Raw genomic sequence first — 23,752 nt, forward strand, 5'->3', positions numbered from 1 at the left:
CCAAACATAACTTGTACTTTCTAAAACAAACAGTGAACTGCCTTTGTAAAGCCATTAGCTGGACTCAGTCCAGTCAAAGCTATGTCATTCCAAATATTCCCTCTACCTCTGAAAATCTCTATTATAAATGCTAAAAGATCTAAGCTGAAGACTAAAAGACAAAGACTCAGTTCTTAGCTTTGTTAAACCTAGGGTTAAATGTTAGTGACATATAAGGGTTCTGGAAGAAAACTGGTTTTGTTTTTGTTTTTGTTTTTGTTTTTCATTTTAAAGAAGGGACAAGCTGTTTGCAGGCTTTGTTTAAATTTGGTTTATCATCCCATTACTCCTTCAGCCCACACTCCATTTCTGTTAATGCCAAGCCTTCCCTGGATGCTGGAAATGTTATGGATGAAAGACTCCAATATAGATATTGTCACAATATATCTTGTATCATTTATGCAAATAAGCTGCTCCAGAAGCCTATGAGTGTGTAGACTTGGCTGTTCCAAATAAATCCCAACAGCCAAAACATTTCTTCCTAAGAAAGCAACATATTTTTTACAAAGAAATCTATACTGCATTGGATAGAAGCTGGTAAGAAAAAAAAACATTCATGCCCTTAAGGAAATGTCCTCATCTACAGTCACTACCAGTTTTCTATCTGAAATGTGCAGGCGTCTTTAGTACCCTTTTGTTGTTCTTGCAAGGGTGAACAATGACTGATGGGCTCCATAAATTGAAGCTTATAGGCATCTTGAGTGTCACATTATTGCTTGAAGTAATTTGCACACATCTGTGTGCTCATCTAACCACACCCAGAGGTCCTTATTTTGCTCAGTTGGCCCATACTGTACTATGTGGATGCATACACATATATCCCTTTACCCAATGCTAGGCACTGAGATCAGGCACTGAATGCCTGGCACTCATTTACATAAACAAACATACCTCTCATTTTATAAACCATCCTGAGTCTCCGAGGTGACTTTTGCATGACATTATGGCTTCCTTATGGAAACTATACATATATATGCTAATGTACTGCAGAATTTTTAAAAAACCAAAGATTTCACTTGCCTATTGTGCTCTGGGTGAAACAATATATTTGCCCTCTAATATCAAGAACACAATTAAGGTTCAAGTTATCCTGGTCACGAGAAAAGTGCTATTTAAAAAAAGAAGATATAAATTTGAAGGTGACAGTCACTTGATGCAAGGGTAAGGAATGCTACATTTTGTCCATTTTAGTTCTTTGACTGGTAGAAAATGCAATCTCAACAATAAAAATGGAGTTTTTGCAGTGATGGTGGAAAAGTAATTTAGAACATCTGCTTTGATAACAGATGTTACACATTTTAATAAGAGAAGAAACAAAAGACTCCACAATTAACAGAGGCTAATACTATGGACAGAGCATTGGACTAATTAGTTTGGGGGACTAGAGCACTAAAATGTGTTTTCTGAAGCTATGGAAAGCTTGATTTTTCTTTTTTTTTGCAAAGAAACATACATGATCAATGCAGCATGCTAAGAAAACATGTAGTTCCTGAAAACACTGCTATTTAATTTGACTGATCCGTTGGAGAGCTCTCATTTTATTTTATTTAAAACATTTATATATGTTAACTGAGAGTGGCTGGAATTTTCAAGCATTTAATGATTTTCTCCACACCTTTTTTGGGGATGTACCCTCCCCTACCTCAATTCCTAGTGGCAATTTACATAAGGTACCTTCCACAATCGTAGTCTCCAGATATGTCCAAGGTGTTACAGGTTGGGCTTGGTGTGCAGCATAGCACAATAATCTGGAGAGCATTCTGTTGGGGAAAGCTAATGTAAGAGGAATTTTTTCAGCAGCTATATATACAAACTACTGCAAAGTTCTTGTTCTAGGGACACAGTGCTAGTCCTGGAGCTGAATGGGCTCTCCTCCATAGCTTTGATACTGAGTGGTTCTTCACCTTCTTAAAATGCTTAGAACGGAATTTAAATGAGAGAAAGATGTTAATGTTTGTTGCACTCAGTCCATGTGATGTTATCTCAGAGACCATAAATTCAAAACACCAAATGTTTTATATGGAAGTGATCTATTTTGTACTGAAAGAGCAAAATTTATGAACTCCTACATACCGGAAGTGAACATACTATTTTAGAACACAAGTTAAACTAATGTTCTTTTGGAGATCAAGGGCAACACATACCTACTTCTGTTGCACACGTTACCAACCATCTCACCATCTCCCGCCGCCGCCAATTCAACGTTGATAATGTCATACGCATCACCTATGCAAAAAATATTTTTTCAAAATATGTAAGATTTTTCCAAGTTATTAATTTCTAGATATCAAACAGTTATTTATAGCCACTGTGTCTTCTAATCAAGATGATCAATCATGAATAGCCATGCCATCCCAAAACATTATGACAACATCATTAAATGTGGGGAGACCATGTTGTTGGATTGCAACTCTCAGTGTCCATCATCATGCCTGCTTTGGCTAGGGCTGATGGAAGCTGACGTCCAACAACATCTGAAGGGCTGCACTTCACCCATCCCTACCTGAACACTATCCTTGCTATCTTCTTTGGTGTGCAGTTTCCCCTGAACTACACCTAGCAGATACATTAGCTTAAAACTCTAATTTCACACTATGGCCATTCCCTAGTAATTTCTGCTATTCTAAATATTGCAGGACTGCAGTACCCAGAAGCTCCTAGGCAGCACAGCCTACAATGAGAAATGAAGGGAGCTGGAGTCCAATAACATCTGGAAGGCTGTACTATTCTCACCTATTAGGCAAAAGAAAAAAGGCAATATATTTTATTTAATATTCTTTATTGAAATATTTACAATTAAAATACAGTGCTTTGTACATAGTCTCATAATAAGCCGTTCCTTGTCCCCCCTCCCCTTCTTACAATTTACATAGCTACACATAATTTCAGCCCTTTATCCTATATTCCTCTGATATATTTTTTACCTGACTTTTTATCTCTCTTCTCAAAAATAATCTTATGCTTCAAAATAAAACACTGTGCATTTTTTTCTTCATGCTTTTTGCTTACAAACCACAAAACTCACTTTCCAACTCTCCATTGGTAAAACACATACTATATTATAATATAACGTACATGATTATTCTATATCTACCCTTTGTGTTTATGTTTTAATTACACCATCTTTTCTCACAATACTTGAGTAAGGGTTCCCAGATATATCCATCCTGATTCATCTCAACATCCTTCAGTTGGAGGGTTTGTCCATTTCTATTACTTCTAATGACTTTTGTAACCACTCACCGATTTTCAGCATGTCACTACATCTCCAATACTTTGCTAACATTATTCTGGCTGTTGTTATCATATATAACAGATGTTTTAGAATTTTCCTTGCATTTTTATTTTCCACCATATTCAGTAGATATAATTCTGGGACTAAAGGGTATTCTTGTTTGGCTAATTTGGCTTTCTTCCCTAATTCTATTACAGAGTATTTCTAGTCCTGTTATAAACAACAGAGGGGATAATGGACACCTCTGTCTTGTACCTTTAGATATATTAAATTTTCCAGTACTATTTCCATTTACTATAATTCTCGCAGATTGTTCTTTGTATACTTCCTGTATCCAATTCACTATATTTTCTCCTAGATCTAATTTATGTAGGACTTTCATCATATACTGCCAATTTAAGTTGTCAAAAGCCTTTTCGGCATCTAAAAATAACTGATTCTTTCTCAGGGTTTTTGTTATAATATTCTACTAGATCCAAGATGAGTCTTATATTTTGTTTTGCTTGTCTCTTTGGCAAAAAACCCACATTGATCATCTTTAATCCAATCTTTTAGTACTTTTTAAAATCTTTCTGATATAATGCTTGCAAATATTTTATAGTCTGTATTAAGAAGCGAGAATGGTCTATAGTTTTGGGGTTGGCTAGGATCCTTATCATTTTTTGGAATTAATACTATGCTGGCTTCTTTACAAGAATTAGGTACATCATTATCAATTATATGATTAAATACTTTTTGGAGTGGTTCAATCAATTCTTCCTCGAATGTTTTATAGTAGGCCATTGTGTATCCGTCCGGACCTAGTGCCTTCCCTCCTTTGGTTCTTTTTATTGCCTCTTTAATTTCCTGTCTTGTAATCTTTTGGTTTGTAATCTCTTTGATATCTTTTTTTAAATTGATTGTCTTTACTGTTTCCAAATATTTCTCTAATTTTTCAGCGGCTTTTCTCCCTTTCTGCTGTTCCTATAAGAGTGTCTTATATTTTTGGAAGATCTCTCTAATTTGTTTTTGGTCTGTATAAATCTTCTGATTATTCCTTATTTCTAAAATTTGAGGTTTTTCCTGTGATTTTTTAATTTTATATGCAAGGAATTTCCTTGCTTTCTTTCCATGTTCAAATTGTTTCTGTTTTGTGTATCTTAACATATCCCATATTATTTTCATTTTGTTTCTTCTTTCATATTTTCTTTGAAAAAAATATTTAAATTCCTCTTTAATCAGTTTTCTAACTTCATTGTCTTTCAGTAAGTACTCATCGAGTTTCCATCTATATTCTTTCTTTGGTTGGCAAAACTCCAAAACTATTTGATTATGATCCGAATTTTTATTAATTTTAATTTTAACTTCCTTAATTTCTTTGAATAATTCTTTTGAAATGAAAAACGTATCGCTTCTCGATGCTGAATTATGTAGATGGGGGGGGGAGTATAGTCTTTCACCTCTACATTTTTTTTTCTCCAAGGGTCCATCAAAGAGAATATTTCCAACATGTCAAATAATGTTTGTGGGAGTTTTCCTTGCTTAACATTTATTTTTCCCCCAGACTTTCTATCCATTACTGGGTCTATTACTCCATTCCAGTCCCCTAGAAAAATTAAGTATTCATATTTTTAATTTTTAATCTTTTTAGTTAATTTCTTATAGAAATTTACTTTCTTCTCAAATGGACCATATATTCCTATTACCAAAACTTGTTTTTTATTCATCTTGATTTCTATTCCTATATATCTACCTTCCGTATCGTTCATTATTTCTTTTGTTTCGATCTGACTTTTGACATAAATTGCTACACCAATCTTTTTCTTATCAAAGGCAGTTACATATATTTTACCCATCTTGGGATTTTTCAAATATTTAATTTCATTTTTTTAATCCTTGTTTCTTGTATACAACAAATATCTATTTTTTCTTTCTCAAAAACATGAAATATCTTCTTTCTTTTATTTGGTGTGTTCATTCCTTTAATGTTCCAAGATAGGAACTTCATTTTTGTTTTTTGTTTTTTAAATTTCCTTTTGTCTTGTCCCTACCAAGTTTCCCTTTCTTCTTCCTCTACTCCCTCTTCCTCCTTGTTCTTTATTCCCTTCTTCCCCTTCTTTTTCTTCCAAGTCCTCCTCTTCTCCTTTTCTTTCTTCCGCTTCTTATCCTTCATCTATTTCACTTCCTTCATCTTGTCCCGGTGTTTCTCCTCCCGCAGCTTCTGTTACAACATCACTTTTTTCCTTAATTATTTTTCTTTTTGTTCTTTCAGAATCTTCTTCCAAATTTTTGCAGGCTTCTTCTTCTGTTTTCTTTTTCATCTCCTTCGGGTCTTTGTAACTTCCTTCTTCTTCTCTGAACCATCTATTATAGAAGGTCCGTGCTTTTTCGACCGTATCAATCTTATATTGCTTCTGTCTCCATGAGAAGGAAATTCCCTCTAGCGGTTCCCACCTATATCTTACATTCTTAATCTGTAACATTCTTGTTAGCATTGAGGAATATTTTTGAGCTGAAAGAAAGATGAAACTAAACATGTTACTATGCAGCATTTGCTACAGCATCCACTTCCCTTTGGCACTGTTTTAATTGGGCATCATTCTTTGTTTAGATGTTTGTTTACGGGAAAGAAGGTTGGAACATTCCTCCAACACAAAAGCCATGCCAAGCACTGATAGCAGAAATGCCCAGCAGAACCATCAGTGGTTTTGATGCAAACCTTCCTCAACACATTAAGACGAAACACTGCAGAAGGATCAAAAGTAATACTTCTGTACAGAGCAACACTAATAAAAATTGTGTACACCCTATGATTTGTTTTTTAAAGAGCCTTTCTTTTAACAACCCCAACTAAATATGGACAACAACCCATTTTAAAAGACTAGTTTGGGTCCTGGGTATATAAAGGAGCACCTCCTCTCTTATGAAGCTGCCCAAATGATATGATAAATTTCTGAGGCCTTCCTCTAGTCATCATTGTTGTGTGCCTTCAAGTCATTTCTGACTTATGGTAAATTTTGATGAACCTATCACAGAATTTTCTTGATAGAATTTGTTCAGAAGGAATTTGCCCTTGTCTTCCTCTGAGGCTGAGAGAGTATGATTTACCCAAGGTCACTTGGTAGGGTTCCATAGCTGAGTGAAGATTCGAACCCTGGTGTCCCAGTATCCTAGTCTAACACGCAATCCACTACACCACCAGCTCTTTCTCAAATCATCACCTGCATTCATGTCAACAGTCAAGAGTTAGGATAGAACCTCCACCCCTATCCTGTCCTATCATTTTGTACAACATAATAATTACAGAATCTCTACCCTGGATTGGTAGAGAAAACTCAAGTTTTCAAACTTGTGTCACGAATGTATGTACAAGACTTATCAAAAAATGTACAGTTTTTACTGCAAAATTAACAGTGCATTAAGTAAAGAAATTAAAATACCTGAAGACCCAGCTCCAGAGAGACTTTCAGAAGGGTGATATCTGGCAGAGTATCCATAAGTGTTGCTATTTTAAATGCATCCTGTGCCAGCTTGAAGATGTGTGATGAGGAGTGAATGTTTTTCTGGATAGATTCTAACACTGTTTCAAGCCTGCGAACGTCACCTGCCAGATTCAGATTTAAAAAAAAAAAGCATAAACATAAGAACAATGCAGTGTTGCCATTGTTAGGTTCAGCCAAAATTTCAGAAGATCAAATCTGAACCACAGAAAGGTTAATTCAGAAGATATTCTGAGTGAATAGATACTAAAGGTAAAGATACTAAAAGTTAAAGATACTAAAATATTTTAGATTCCAGAGCAAGTTTTGCATTTCCATGGCTATTCATACAGTCTAATTATAAAGGTCTTTCTCAGGCACCAGTTTACTCCATGCATCTTAGGAAGCAGAAAGCTCATGTTACAACTTCTTTTGCTCAATCAGTCTCAAAAGGTGCTATAAGATCCCTTTCTCTACTGATATTCCAGACTAATACAGCTATGTCTCTGAATTCTACAACTATTTTTAAAACATACAACAGTCTGGTTTGGATGCAATATTACACAGCTGTGTTTTTGTATTAAGTTTGTGATGCCTGGGCTCATGCATTTCTCCAGCCTCTTATCTGTGAGCATTACTATACAATGATCAGTAGCTTCTGCCTAACCACAGTTTAGTGTTATGTCCAAACACTAAACTTCATCTAATTTGAATTAAACTGATCTTAAGACTACTGCTCCTACCTAGTGCTCTCCAGGTTTTTGTGGGTTATTTGGACTCCAATTTCTACATAAGCACCAGCTAAAATGGCCAACAATGAGGGCACTAGGTTGGGAAAGACTGGTTTAGAGAAACAGGGTTATTTCATAAGTCACAGGGTATCAAATTATCTAGAAATCCTGGTTGATGAATTTGACTTGTTTTCCTAAATCATAGTTTGGACTCATGTAGTTTATATGGGTCCAGTTACAACAATGTGGTAAGTTGAAAAAAGTGAGAAATTCTGATTTCCTAGTTTCTGTACCTGAGGGGGTGAGATTGCTGATGAACATGAGGCATATTTTCATGGACACAACACTAAGCCACAGTTTAGTACTATGTCCAAATAAGGCCAGTATGAACTCAAGTATACAGTCAAGTAAAAATAGGTATCTGCTTAATCACCAGTACTGTACCTTTGGCTGCAGTTAGCATAGTTGATGCCAACTCACATTGCTGAGATTCAATGTGACTGAGGGTGAACCATCGGGGATACCGGTTTGGAACAACTGATGCAATGTGATGTGGACGAGACATATCTCCCGATGGAGCTGTGGATTCCAATACCAGTAAACTGTAAGTAAGAAAGATAACCTTTAATTGATTATTTAATTAAAGCCATAACAAAACCATCTGCCTTTTACCAAACTTAGCAGCATTCAGCTGGTTTCCTTGCATTAGTTTTAGGAACACACACTGCCCGTTATCTCACCTCAGTATAGTAAGAAATCAAAAAGCTTCCACATTTTAAATGAATACAGTAGCTGGTTGCACCAGAAAGGAAATCCTCAGTCCTAAAACTAAAACAAACCAGGATCAATCCATGGCTTGATAAACCTGGTTTGTCTTATTTAACCATAGTTTGAGAAAAACTGCAGTATCCCCCATCTACCAAGTAGGTGCGTATGTCTGAGGCCACCGTGGCTACTTCAAAAACAGAAAGCTTGTGATCTCTTCTTCCCCATGGGAAAGAGGTGGGAGAGAGAATACAAATCCAGTTTACTCTCAAAGCAGTAAACTGCTATGCAAATTTACAAGATCATAGGCTTGGCAGAGTAAATGCTTCCCTTAAAGGGTAACAAATCTTCTTCTGCAATGACCAATGAATCTCTTTAAGCATAATTAGAAAAACTGGAACTGTTTTAAGATAGATTCTCTATGGTATGATTTTGAGTAACTGTGTGTCAAGGGTTTGAACAAAAGAAGAAACCAAAAGTGGAAAAACATTTTTGTTCAATGAAGATTTTGGAGACATTTTTTCTAGTAGAAAAAAAATGGGAAGAGACATCTTTTTTTAAAAAAATGTTACATAGTATTTTCTCTTTTTGGGATTCTGAAATTCTGGCATTGTTAACTACTGGCAATACCCCCCTCCCCACAAAAACAAAACAAACAAACAAACAAAAAACCTACCTCTTAAGCCAGGTAGCACGCCATGTGAAGGATTTTCAAAGTAGAGAAGATGGGGGAGTTGGGAAATAATGACTGAAGCACTCCCCTGGTCACAGGGTACACTATGGGCAGCTAGAGGGATCTCTTAGCGTTCTGCCACAGCAACATCCCTTGATGCACCCTGTGACCAGAAGACACAGCTATCATTTCCTAGCACCCTGATTTGCATGCCTTGGAAACCCTGTAACTGCGGTGCTGTCTGGCCTAAGAGGTAGGTTTTTGTGGTCATTATAATCTCATAAATACTGAATAGGACATGAGCTTCTTTAAAGCAGCTTTTTAAAATACTGGCATAGCCAATTTGGTAGAAAACCTTCACATCCAGTATTCAAAGGTAATAATGTCCATGATTATAGTATTGCAAATTAGCAAGTTATTTGGCTAAACAACTGTGCCTCTCACATATTGTACCTGTATTATGCACACTGTGTCTGTATAACCACATTGCCTTTACACAATAAGCCTTTAACTCCTTTTGTTTCTCACTTGCCTCCTATTTATCTCCAGTGTTACATAACAAGATATAGTCTACATACATACAGAAATATAATAATGTGAGAAGCTTATTTCAGTTAATGAAAATGTTTCCCTTTTAAGTCCCTGAACCTCTACATCAAAGAGGCCTGTATTTCTGGCCATAGAAATAAAATACAAGCTCCACTGTTAATATTTGATTATATTTAAAGTGGTGGTGGTCCTTCAAGTCATTTCTGACTTATGTCTACCCTAAAGTGAGCCTATTACAAGGTTTTCTGGGGCTGAGAGTATGTGACTCACCCAAGTGGGTTTCCATGATCAAGCGGGGAATCGAATCCTGATCTCCAGAGTCATAGTCCAATGATGAAACCACTACACTACACTGGCTTTGTTAATATACATTATCCTTGAAACAGAAGTCAAACAGAAACTTTTCCTTACAATTACTATGCTATTTGCAATGTGATCCTGTAGTTTTCTGTAGGTTTCCCAGGATATACGGCCATGTTCTGGAAGAATTTATTCCTGACGTTTCTGAAGATGCCAGCCACAGATGCAGGCAAAACGTCAGGAATAAATTCTTCCGGAACATGGCCACATAGCCTGGAAAACTCACAGAAAACTATGGACAATGGTTGTGAAAGCCTTCAACTTCACAATGTGATTCTATGTTTATGTGCCCAGGCTCCACTGAGTACAATGGGGCTCATTCTCAAATATGCATAAGATTGCATCATGTGAATATGGATAAACTAATATCCAAGTTGAGATTGCTGGTCTTTATTATTTTCTTAACTAGAAATTAAAAGATAACCTTAGAAATTCTGAGGGAGAAAGGGAGATTCTGATTTGTTTCTTGAAGCCTTTAAAAATATTGAACAAATAGATTATAGAATATTTTCTTTTAGAATGATGCATAAAGTGTCTAAGACAAGTTGTTTACATATTTATTGCCCAAAAATCATTTTTTTAAATATCTAAAAGGAAGACTTTTATGGACAGTATCACTATGATTCCTGGTCTTGGCTTCCTTTTCTGAATGCTTTATATCTGCACAACACTATAGAGAACTAGTGACAACAAAACCATTTTATTTGTTTTACTAAAGTGATATGACTTCTTCTATTTTTATTGGAGGGTTTCTGCCTGTTCCTCATAAACTGGCAAACCAAAAGGTTCCTTTAAGTTTAGATGTTTCTTACAGTTCTTCCATTTGTACCTTCTTTGCAGAAAATGTTTTTTTCCAAAAAATAAAGTTTACAATTGTAGTGTACATAAACTAAACTTTTTATATACCATACATAATTTTGTGCCATAGTTATGTATAATGAATTTTAATGTCCTAAAATAACAATTTGACTTTCAATCGGTAAAAGGAGGGGGTTAATACTGCATTTTAAATTTCTTCCAAAAGGTTCTGTTTCTTCCACCCAACCCCAGTCCCCCAGAAAAACTTCAGGTTTTGACCATGGTTTCAAAATTTCCTCATCTTTTACATCTCTATTCTGAAGTCTAAAATATGAGGCCCTCCCATGTCTGAGGATAAGAAAATGTGTGAATATTCTTTATGCCTAGTTCAAATTCCTGTATATTCAGTTCAGCCGGTACAAAATTAACTTGGTCACCTCTTTTTAAAGTCTTCTTGTTAAAGTCTTCATCTTTAACATCTAAACATCAGGGAAGTACACAACATGGCCTTCTCCAAGATGTGAATAGCTGTACCTACTGAATTCAGCTGGTTCCAATGAGGGGAACTGTACTGTATTTCAATTTGATTTAGAGGAGTTTACCAACATTGACAAACTTCATATTTGGAATGGAAGGGGCTTTAAAAAGTTTGAGCACAGGAGACATTTAAGGAATTTGCCCTTGTCTTCCATCCCTATTTTAAGCACAAAGGATATCAGTTCTAAAAGAACAAGCTCTTAGTATCACTGATACTATTTCATTTCAACAGAAAGAAGGGACTGAATTTTTCTTGCTGCTTCCACTGATGTAATACTGGGCATTATTTGGAGTGGGGTGGTGTGCAGAAAAGGAAAAATCTAATACATACAAGCTAAAGGGTGTCACTGCAAAAGCCATTCTAGAGGCTCTATTTCATTTTTGTGCTAGCAAATGTAAAACCACTTTCTAAAATAATATGCAGCAAGTGAGCATCCAAGCAAACCTACATATAGATAGTGGCTAGAAAGGTTAGCAGCTGTAACAGAAATAGGTTTCCCTAAGCTGATAAGTTACAAAGTTATTTTTCCTCCTACAGACCTATTATTAGAAAGGACTACACTGTAATCTACTTGAATCAAAATAGGACTGTGCATTTTTGTTTTTGTACATGAACTCCCTACCACAATGATTCAGGACAGCCTCACTATCTGAAAGGTCAACAAGCTATTGAAGGACAACTAGAAAAGGAATGTTAACATGCAGAAACCTATGGCTCCACCATTGTAATCAATGCAGACCCTCTGAGTTTGTATTCAGAAGCTTTGAATTCTGCCACAAAGTTTTATTAAAAGAAAATGCCACAAAGAGAAAAACAATACATTCTCTGAAGATGCCAGCCACAGATACTGGCAAAACGTCAGGAAGAAACTCTTCCAGAACATGGCCACATAGCCCAAAAAACCCACAAAAAAACCATGGATACCAGCCATGAAAGCTTTCGACGTCACAAATGCTACAATGTTTGCAAAGTTTGTATGACTAGTTCGCTTTTCCGATGTGGATAAATTGTGACTCAGAGAGGAAAGCAGAATGACAGAAAAAACTAAGAAGCTGCCTCATTTTCAAACCTCTGCTCTCAAGGCACCAGAACTACTCAAACTAAAGATAGCCCAAACTAGGTTTGCCAAATTGCTGGGAAAGTAAAAGAAGCTCTAGACACAGCCAATGAAATTCTGGCTTTTTCTACAGAACTCTAATTAATGAATCTGTAGAATTGAGAACCGGGTATTTAAAGCATCTAATTTCAGACCACCTTTCATCACCTCAATGCAGAATCTGCTTGCTTGGGTTTTCTGCAGAATAAGGGACTGTTTTAATTTAATTATTGTGATCTCATAGTCAGGGTTAACATTCTTTCTATTCTACGTATGAGACCTTTTCACATTACATAATTACAGACCTATGATTCCACTTTAACTCTCATGCTTCCATCCACTGGAAGCCTGGGACTTGCAGTTTAAGGATACTTAGGATTCTAAGCCAGACACCTCAAGTACTTCCCCTAAATTATAAACCCTAGAAATCCACAGGGCACAGCCCTGTTTAATGTTAATGTGGAATCATACTGCTATAATTATGTAGTGTGAAAGGGCCTACGTCAGTGATGGTGAACCTTTTACAGACTGAGTGCCCAAACTGCAACCCAAAGCCCACTTAAGTGCCATGTTTCTCTGGCTTTCTAGTAACAAACTCTAGCAAACTCTGTGCTGGGGTGACAGAGTGTGTGCCCACAGAGAGGGCTCTGAGTGCCACTTCTGGCATAAGTTCACCACCACTGGCCTATGCTGTTTAGGACAGTACTAAGAAGGTAATGAGGCTAATTGAGAAAGCAGAAAGGGGGGTGAGGACAGGATCTATTCCATGATGTACACGGAGAGACAATGTGACTCAAGGGAAAGACTTGATCATGGGGGGGGGGGGGGTAAAAAAGGGGTGAGACTAGCAGCTGGAAATGTGGGAGTCATTGAGTTGTTGCTATAGTAGAACTGGCACAGTGTGGTGGAAAGCCTACAAAAGGAGAAGATGTACTTTCCAAAATGCAAGCAGGGGATGCATCTCATTACAACAGGATACTAGTTTTCTATACTAAAAAAACAAAACAAAACAAAAAAACAACAACCAAAGGATAGCATTATGGGGGGAAATCTATTTTCTCTTCACTTCTTCTTTTCCTGTAAGGCTAACAAGGTCACTAAGAAGTCTGGGATTCTATCATTGTACACAACGGAAGGAAAACAGACCACACAGACTGTATCCAAAAGGTGACCTACAGACAACAACCACTGGCAAAGATTTGCACCAGAGGAAATTTGTATGGAGAAAATGAGGGATAAACAACACTGATCCATTAGAAATAGACTACAGGTCATAGCAGAATGACAGTCAGCCTGATTGCCATGCAGAAAATCTCAGGTTTAGTCCGATAATTCTGTAGTGTTAACTGGCCTATGCTGAACACATATATCATTTTTGTCTTTGAAAATATTTAGCAGTTTTATAATATACATTCATAAAACTGTTAACTTTAAAAGGTGGGTTTAGAACTCATGGAAAAATAATCTGCAGTCTTCCTTTTCTTTTCTCTCACAGAAGAACACTTTAAGATAAGCTTTCATTTGGGATAAATAGGCCCCATACAGACAGGCCAAAATAAAGCTGCTTCGGGCCTCTTTGGAGGTATGCTGTTTAAATGATGCATGCATCCTAAGAGTCCAGAAGCCACACCAAAGCCATGATCCAGTCCTAAGGGCTGGAGCACAGCTTTTGTGTAGCTTCCAGACTCTTAGGACACATGCATCATTTAAACAGCATACCTCCAAAGTGGCCCGGAGCAGCTTCATTTTGGCCTGTCTGTATGGGGCCATAGTTATGCAAAGCATGCCTATCACTGAAATCTAGTACAAAAATGGTTTTGCCAATTGCACTGTTGAAAGAGCTTACAAATTTATATCTCCACTTTAGGAATACACACAACTCCAGACATCAGGATGGATCCAGACTTGTGTTGAATGGAGTTCTGTTGGATGCTTGATGAAGGAAACAGTTTGGAGCCATCTTTTCCTTTAGTGCAGGCATGAAAAATGTGTGGCCCTCAAGATATTGTTGAGCTGCAACTCCCATGATGCCTCACTGTTGGTTATCCTGATGAATTAAAAGGCTGGTGGGAATTGCCATCAAAAATATCAAGAAGGCTGCATATTCCCCAACTTTGATCTAATGCAAAATCTCCAATAAATTCTGTCTTTCTTCCTTGAACAAAAGGAGCCTATCTCTTTGTGGAGGGACATATCTGAATTTAACCCAATATGTAGGGTTTTTAAATTATTTACAAAGTAAAAGCAAGAAAAAAGACTGATTCTTTTTGTTACAATTGGTCCCATTAAGTATTGCACGCTTTATCGTGTATTTGCATCACTGAATAGCCCACAAGAAGTTTTTGTTTTTACAATTCACTTAACATACACATTCTACTTTACCACATAATCTGAATACTTACACAGCCAACATCTGCAGATACTGATCAAGCAAGATTGCCAGTCAGAACAAAACTCTGGAAGGCACACATGAAACACAGTGTTTAAGGTGTCTGATTTCCATGATTCTTAACTATTTTAATTTCAATGGTAGGTCTCAGTTCTTGGAATGAAGCAGCTATGTATGACCAGAGAAGCTGCATTCCAGGATCTTTTGTGTGCATCTTTGAGGCATCAAAGTAAACTGGGCCAGCACAGGATTCTCAAAATCTACATTTCCACTAATCACAGCAGCACAGGAATGAGAAAGGCCCCCAAGATGGCTGAATGTAATGGCTAGCATGCTAAATGTACTATTCCTTTTACAATGTACAGTGCAACCCCCGTATCTGCCAGCACCTGATATTTCACTTACCCAGGTCTGAAAAAAAGTTCTCTCTAGGCATTTTCTAGGTCCTCCAGCATGATTCTATGATATGTTTCTGGCAGAGGTTGAGCAGAGTTGCACTGGAAGACCTTGAAATGCATGGAGAGATATTCTGTCTAGGAATGTCTAGATTGTCCAGTGTAACTCTATGGTTAACGTCCTCCAGACGTCATTCATTTTAACAGGGTTTATTATCTGCATTTGTGTGCTTCTGTGGTAGGTCTAGGAACATATCCTCTGCGGATATAGGAAACATACTGCATTGCTACCAGTTGACTGAATTTCAAAGCTTTGATTCTGTCCTTCAAATGAGTAAGAGTATATCCTGGGATTTAAGCAGCTGGGATGGAGCTCCAGCCAAAACCTGTAGTTCTAGAATAGAGGTAGGCAACTGTGGAAAGTTATGGAAAGCTAGGGGGCACATTAGCCCATTGGTGAACTTGGAGAGCTACATCTCCTCTGCACCTTCTGCAAACAAACTTATCAGTTTTTGTCTCTAATGATGTCTAAGGGGCATTTTCACTATGTTTTAGGGCTCCCAGAGCCATTTCAGGCCCAGGAAATAAGCGTATGTTATTTCCTGTTCACCTACTTTTAAAAAATTATTATTATTATTAACCTTTATTTATAAAGCGCTGTAAATTTACACAGCGCTGTACATACAATCTTTTTAATTGGACGGTTCCCTGCCCTAAGGCTTACAATCTAAAAAAGACATGACACAAAAGGAGAAGGGGAAGGGGATTAAAAAGGCCTCTCCTGCACCTAAGTTGCACTACAGGGCATCTGGAGAGGAAAAAATGTGGAAAAATATTTTTTGACCCTGAGGAGAGATCATGCGGCTCATGGGCCTTACTTTGTTGTCCCCTGTTCTTGGAGGTTCACAAGGGGGAGGCTCTTCACAGGTGTAGAGCCCATGTGTGCAATGAACAGAAATCTCAAGAAAGAACGGTACATTAGCCCAAGCATTTACAGGACGGTGTGCAAACTGTGATTCCAGAGCAGCACAAGAAAAGGCAATGAGCCCAGCGTCCTTACTTTCTGAAAAGTTTCTGCTTACTTCTTTTTTCTTTTCTTTTTTAAATACCAAGCCCAGTGGTTCCCAACCTTCAACTCCCAGAAGTACCAGCCAACTTTGCAAACAGTCAGGAACTGTGGGAGCTGAAATCTAACTTGTCTGCAGGACCAAAGACTGGGAAGTACTGTTCTAGCCTATATTGCTGTGAAGTCTGTGAAGGACTAAATGGTAAAAGCCTGCTAAAAGAACTGGCTTCAGAGAAAGCTAACTTCTGATTTGACGCAGAGCACTATTTTCTAGATAGCTCTTCATGTTCCTAACATGTATAAGTAAAAGAGTTTATACAAAAAGTAGTTTTTAAAACTGTAGAATAAAGACATATTATACAAGTTTGCTGATGCTGCACAATATACATAAGCTGAAAAGCCTCTTGCTTTTCTTGGCACAGAATGTGGTCAGCTTGATCACTGGATTTTAGAGTGTGTATCTGCATGCATGGATGCACACAAACACAGTATTGAACATTCCTACATAAATTGAGTTGTAGGAGTCTTTATCCATATTACAGGCGCGTTCCGGACGGGCCCTATGGGGCGCCGTCGTTACGCGCAAGGGGCAGCACTTCCTGACGTGCCTTGCCCCTCGCACGTAACGACGACGTCAAAATGGCGGCGCCGCATACAGATGGGTGCTGCTATTTTGATTTCACGCACGCACAGCGTCCGGACGTCACGCACCGGAAGTGGCGCCACGAGTGCACGCCTCGTGCCTTGCGGAGCCTCTTCCGGGGCGCAGGAAGAAGCGCCATTTTGGGGCTTCTTTTTGCTCCGCGAGGGAGCCACGCAGTTTGGCTGCTGCGGCTCCCTTGCGGAGCAACCGACAGCGGCGCGAGACTGCCCATTTTGGGCTGTCTGTAACGCGCCACAGACTACATTTTAGGTGCCTTAGCTCTAAAGGATTATTCCCTGGTCCAAAGAAAAGGGCAATACTTAGGAGTTTATCAAACAAGGGAAATTGGAAGTATAATCCAATGGCAATCTGAACACAATCATCGGGTTTAACCTTACTGCATGATAGACTACCACACGCAATTTCGGGCAATGATAAGTCAGTCCGAACGTAAACATGGGGTTTCGCGTTATTGCATGAGAGGTGATCACACGCAATTTTGGGCAATGGCAAGCTATTTTCAGGCAATGGAAAATCAGTTTGAACACAATTCGAATTCACGTAAATTTGCTGAACTAGCAAATTCATGTGAATATGTTCTGGCCCCACTTTCTTTTCATTCGAAATTAAGAGAAATTCCTCCTGTGTGATAAACTCCACAGTTGGACTTGAGGAGGACCCATTTCCCTCACTCACTGCCACAATCTCTTGGTATGTACCAGAGAGCTTCCTTCATGATACAGCCGTGATACAAAGCTCACTGAGGGAGTAGTCTCAGTTTATACTCAAATTTCCCTTGGGACAGGCCTAGTTTCCTAGTACTGAAAGCAATGGGTGTTTTTATAACACACCTCATTTATTTCCAATTTGCTATTCTGGTATGCCCAAGGATGGCTGTTAATGAGACAGAAAAAGGAACTAGACTGGACCATGCAGTAGCATAGATCTAACATCCCTTCCTCCTCTGAAAGAGGAATATATCTATGAGAAGTCAAAGAAGGTGTAGGAATTAAACAGCCCTGCCGAACAGATTTAACAGATTACAGTTCTGAGGTTCACTACCACCAGTGATAAACACAACCGAGTGTTTCAGAGACCTATCTATAGAATGCCTAGAGCTGTTAAGGAGAAAAAAGTTGCCATTGTTTTCCAGGAATTTCTGTGTGTTCACAAGACTGCAGCACAGACTTGAAACAGAGACAATCTACAAAGGCAATCCTTCCAAGTGTTATTTATTACTGCATCACAAACGCAGCTTTGGCCTTTGGTGTCAGGAACATCAAATATCCTTTTTCAGAAGGATGAATGTCAAGAGTTATTTCTGAATTTCACTATGTCTTGGGGAGAGTAGATTAAAAGAACAACTTTGAACTGCTTGTGTCAGAAGGTTTAGATGTGAATATATATTTTAACTACTGATTCAGTTGATGGGGCTTGCATTAGTATTCGGAGAAGTTAGAGGAAAACACTTTGAAGTTAACCCATGCAATGTATACAGTATACCATATATAAGCACTGGTGTATTAATCAGGTGCCAATGACTCTCTGAAAGAACAATATTTACTGTTTTCTCATTCATTAAACTTGCACATCAACATAGCCTCATAACTTGCTCAAATATTTCAGAACTCCATAAATACCTGCAATTAAAATTAAAAAAATTCAAAACTAGAAATAGACTTATAAAATCAAATGTATGAAATATCTACCAGGCCCAGAAGCCTTCCTAAAATCAGAATTTATTTGCCAGCCTTCTGAAAGTCAAAGAACCTTACCTAATGAGATCCTTTAGAGACTGGAATTCCATAACACAGGGTGCCACCACAGAAAAGGTCTTGCTCCTTGTCACCATCCTTTTCACGTCTGAACAACCAGGTGTCTGGAGCAAGGCCTCCTCCTGATGATCTAAGGACTGAGGGGGTTCATGCTGTTGCTTGAGCTTTGCTTTTTTTCAAAATGAGTTTTAATGATACGTACCGCATTGCTCTCAGTGCAGTTTTGTATGCTAGTTCAGCATCATGAGGTAGGAGAGAGGTGAAAAGATACTTGGCAAATGTGTGCATTGGAACACTCTCTCGATGGATGATTTCACCTAGGCCGCTATAAGGTCCAGCTATGAGAGAGGGGGAAGGGGGGGAAAAGGGCGAAAAGGAAAGCTTTATAAATAGCACTATATTTTTACAGTACATAAAATAAAAAAGACACTAAAGGTTATATAGAAATATTATAATAATCTTTGTCCCAAAAAAAAAAAAAAGCACTCACAGTGAAGAGAAATAAACTCTCTGGTGAGGGGATCCTCTAAGTAATTTGCAGTACTAAAAGAAAATGGTTGTGATAAATATATCTTATTGAGACAAATAAGGTGGCCTGGCTATAGCTTTTCAAAGAGGATTCAAAGAGCCCAAAAGTTAAGTAACATTTGTTAAAAATTGTAAACTAAGGAAGTTTTTAAATAAACCATTTTTTAAAGTTTTAGAATTTAAAGGGTCTTCAATATTTCTATTACTGGGAAGTGAAACCTTGCCACATGCTGATACCAAATCTACTTCCAGTCTGTGCATATTGTGTTATGTTGTTATGAAAACTGCCTTTGCCTTGCTGACACACAAGAGGCTCGTGTTCCAGGCAAAGTGGAAGTAAGCACAGACAAGGAAGCATTTCAGCTACGACACCACCCTCACTGGCCTCAAATATAGTCAAGCTACACAACATGCAGGTCTACTGCCATGAGTTGGGGGGAGATAGGTATGAGAAGCAGTGTGTTTCTATGCTTTTATTTGGTGGCTGGGCAGATTTTTAAAGCATCATAAGATGTTCATGACAAGAGTGGCCTACCCAGATCTTTCTGAGACCCATCAACAGAGTTCCTCTAGCTGAAGACACAGGGAATTACAACTCAGAAATTATACATGTGTTCTGCTACTGAGATACAAGCTACAGGGTATGGACTGCTACAGAATTAACAAAGTGTCTCACACTTCCCTTTGCCCAGACGTTTACCATTTAAACCTGAAGCCTGCAGAAGTTTTTAATACATAAGCAGAGCTATGCAGGGTTGAGAAAGACTTGTGTCTAGAACCTTGGGAACCCACTGCTGGTAAGTACAAACTAAGCCAGAGGGATCACCGGTCTTACCTGGTATTAGGCATATCCCTGTGAATCCCATCTTTAAAAGGAATGTTAATGTCATCAGCTTCAGGTGTGGGTTTTATGAAAATGTCAAGGTACTGAAAAATTTGATAACTGTTTACCCTAATAATTCCATGAATATTCATCTGGTTTTGGAGACTCTGAAGAGCCATCTGGAAGGAAGCTGAAACTGGACGAATCCACCCTTTAACACATAGGGATGAACATACCTATAATGTCAGGGGCATGGGCATACCTCAAGATGTTGTTGTAACTAAACTTCCCATCAACTGTGGCTACCATAACCAAAGCAGAGAGATCCAACTACAGTCCAACTGCATTTGGAAGTTTACCTCTGCATTCTTGATTTAATGCAGGAAAAAAAAAAGTTGGGCAGAGGTATCACAGGATTGCTGGAAAATTAAGCTACAGAAAATGGTAGCATTGTTTTAAAAATACTCTCATATTAATAATTAGCATTAATAGCAATATGGATTCTCTCCGAGCCAGATTTTTCTCATCACAAACTTCTTAAATGCTACTACTTTTAAAATAACTTACGAAGAATTTTGAAGATATTATGGGGCTGTGGTTTGGCAAATATTTATCTACTATTTTAAATCCGATTATTATTTTAATTACTATAATTTTTAACATTTGGAATTCTGTCATTTTAATATCTAGCATTTTGTTGTTGCATATGTTATGTTTTTTTAAATACGTTCTTTATTTTTCTAGTCATAACATGCATATGTTATGCTTTTTGAGCTGTCTTGAGCTCAACAGGAGAAAGGCGAGATATAAAATGCAATGAGTAAATAAATAATATACTTGGAAGATGAGAGAAAAATCAATTAAAATGAATAATAAATAGCAGAAACAGATAATAAGAATGACACCATTGGCTTTAGAGCATGGAAGGTGAACTTCTAGCCTACAAGCCTAATTTGACCTGCAAGCAGTCCCCCAATGCAGTCTAGGAAGGCTCTTAGGGATGCCCAGCCCAAATCAAAGCTGTTTAAACTCTCTTTCAGTCTCTGAAACAGTAATAAGGTGAGGAAGAGGGGCAATAATAATGTGAATTCCACAGTCACAACCTGCTCTCTCAGCTGGGAGGGCGAGTGGTGTACAGTTATCTCTACTGTTCAGTATGATCTCCAGTGAGAAATAACAGCTAAGAGCTTCACCATAATACATGCTAACTTATGGGGGGAATGTAAGATGGATGACTTTTTTGCAACTTTGCTCTGCCTGTTTGGAGAAGATGAAGGTGGAGCAAAGTCAGATTCCTGGGTGTTTCACCTCCTGGAAACTCTAGACCCTCAACTAAGGAATTTGTGATATCCGGGGCATGAGCATACCTATGATGTCAGGAGGTGTGAAGCACTGAGCCAGCACCACATATCAGTTATCCACCCTTGCTTTAATGCCAGTGTTGCTTCTTACATTTACCTGTTGTAACTATTTTAAGATTATTTTAATACAAATAATTACAATTTTAGTAGTCATGAAAATAGGCCATGAGGCACAGCACTGCCTCTGTAAAACCAATACAAATCGGATGTGATTATGGGGGCAACTTTTCAAGAGCCATAAAAAAGTATTCTTCATAGTAAAATAAATATGCATTTTCTTTGTTTTATTTTTAATATTTTTAAATGCATTTTTATGATTCACAATCTATTCATGATGCAACAATGCATTTCAGCTCTTCCCTTGCCAAGTTTTTGGCACAAATAGCCTGTTTTAGGCTAAAGTGACATTTTTAACATATGGGCATTCACTAATCAAGTGAGTTTTCATCAGTATGTGAAAAATAAGTGATCGTAAGTCAGCACAATGGTTATTTAAAAAATTATTTTATTTTAAAGTTTAATTTACAATTTCTGTCTGCAAAAGTCCGACAATGGGACCAGGGTTCAGTAAGCATATGAGCATCTCCTCAACTGTTGCTTGTCTTAAGGAGAGCACCTTCTATCCATGAATGCTCTCCACACAAGTCAGAACCCTTAAAAAAAAAAAAGAGTTCCAAACCACATGGAGGAGTTCCAAAAGAGACTCTCTTTTGTAGACTTATCATTTTTCATGTGAGCAAAATGATGGTAGAAGGGGTGGGAAGAATAACCTCTCATCTGCATATGATCGGTCAACTCTTATACAGAATGTCTGGACAGGGATAATAGAAGAGTGAGAAACTGTGGCATGTTTGGGGGTCAATGTTCTGTTCCTTCTTGGGTGACATGGACTTCCAAAACCAAAATGTAAGCAGCTGGGAAAAATAGATATTGTTCATGTTAAAAATGTGCGGGGAGGGGCAATCTATTTAAAAGGTGAATTGCCACTCCTGAAGGTTTTTTGGCCAGAAAAAATGTCAGTGAGTCTAGAGGGGCTAGACAAATAGTTCAGGGAGTACTCGCGGGCTAATATATAACTAGAAAGAGGTGTATTTATGAATGTCCTAGCAGAGAGCAATGTAACATTTCAAGTTAGCTGGAACTGGCCAGAACATACCGTATTTTCTGGCGTATAAGGCGATGGGGGGGTATAAGACGACCCCGCCGGCAGCATCTCTGGACGCCCCTGAGGGGCTCTCGCACCAGCTGAAGGGGGCCTCTCTAGAGGCCTGAGAGAGGATCCTCGGCGGCTCGGTTCTTGCCGCCATTTTTTCCCAAAGGCGGCGGGAAAGCGGCTCCAGAGCCGGCCAGGTCGAGGAAAAGAGCCGGCCCCCTTACTCCTCCGTGCCGCCGCCGCCGCCAGGGATCCCCCTATCCTCCAGTGGCTTCAGCAGTCTTCCACGGAAGCCACCGCCACCGCCACCCTGGATCCTCCACTCCTCCAGCGGCTTCTGCAGAGGACCAAGGGGCCGGTTCTTTTCCTCGGCCCGGACGGCTCTGGAGCCGCTTCGCCACCGCCTTTGGGGAAAAAATGGCGGTGAGAGCCGAGCCGCCAAGGATCCTCTCTCAGGCCTCCAGAGAGGCCCCCTCCAGCCAGTGCGAGTGCCGGCTGGCTGGGAGAGGACCCAGCAAGTAGCCCAGAGACAGGGAGGTGGCTATGCCATTTGCCTGTCTCTGGGCTATAATTTCGGCGCATAAGGCAGACTTAAAAAGTCACCTTATAAGCCAGAAAATACAGTACTAGAAAACCCGAAAACATTTTAATGTATACAATCTAGATAAGACTCTGCATCTCTGCATGATTATAGGGACAGTAGATTGAAAGCTGATCTATAAACACCTATTAGATTCCTCTGAGCCTGATAATTACCAAAGAAGCCAATTCTCACAGGATTACTTGGTCTTTACTTCTTTTTTGAATAAGAAACTACTTTTTAAAAGGGGTATTTTCAACAGAAAACTACCTTCTAATAAGAAGACTGCTTGCTTTTGGAAAATCTTCACCAGGGTGTCATCCAGTTCTATTTCCTGTAGCTTGGAAATCAGCTGTTCCTCATTCCGACAAACCTTTTCTTGTGCATACAAGCCATCCGGCATTATTCGCTGCTGCCCCAGTCCTATCAATGCCACTTCCACAGCTAATGTCAGGAAAGTTTCCCCTTCTTCCAAAAATTTATGAGTAGGCAGGTGGTAGTAATCCAGAGATCTGCACTGGCCCATATTATCTGGAATGAAAATTTCAAAAGGTAAACCATCAAGTCACTTAATAATTTAACTACTTTGTGTCTGTCCTCTTCTACATTTGCAACCTTCCCACATTTCACAATAATCTTCCCAATTTTTGCTAATATTTACTGTAAGCCAAATGATGTGACAGAAAATCAACAGCATTTAGAACTGCAACTGAGGTTTAGCAATAATATCTGCATCAGCATGCACAATGCTATTATCTATAGATAGCTGAATTCCACCTCTGCTATTATTACACTAG

At 38.5% G+C, this 23,752-nt stretch overlaps 1 protein-coding gene across 1 annotated transcript in view; it reads right to left on the reverse strand.

The window, feature by feature from the left end:
* ZSWIM6 (zinc finger SWIM-type containing 6) overlaps positions 1-23,752 on the reverse strand; it is a 136,240-nt gene that overhangs the window by 3,623 nt on the left and 108,865 nt on the right. Inside the window, exons 9-13 of the mRNA XM_042455092.1 lie at positions 23,226-23,486; positions 18,713-18,848; positions 7,908-8,065; positions 6,694-6,857; positions 2,184-2,265 (exon numbers count right to left, since the gene is read on the reverse strand). Of these exons, the coding sequence (XP_042311026.1) occupies positions 2,184-2,265; positions 6,694-6,857; positions 7,908-8,065; positions 18,713-18,848; positions 23,226-23,486 (801 nt within the window). The remainder of the gene's footprint in view (positions 1-2,183; positions 2,266-6,693; positions 6,858-7,907; positions 8,066-18,712; positions 18,849-23,225; positions 23,487-23,752) is intronic.

The sequence above is a fragment of the Sceloporus undulatus genome, chromosome 2 (genome assembly GCF_019175285.1).
Source record: "Sceloporus undulatus isolate JIND9_A2432 ecotype Alabama chromosome 2, SceUnd_v1.1, whole genome shotgun sequence".
Classification (NCBI taxonomy): Eukaryota; Metazoa; Chordata; class Lepidosauria; order Squamata; family Phrynosomatidae; genus Sceloporus; species Sceloporus undulatus.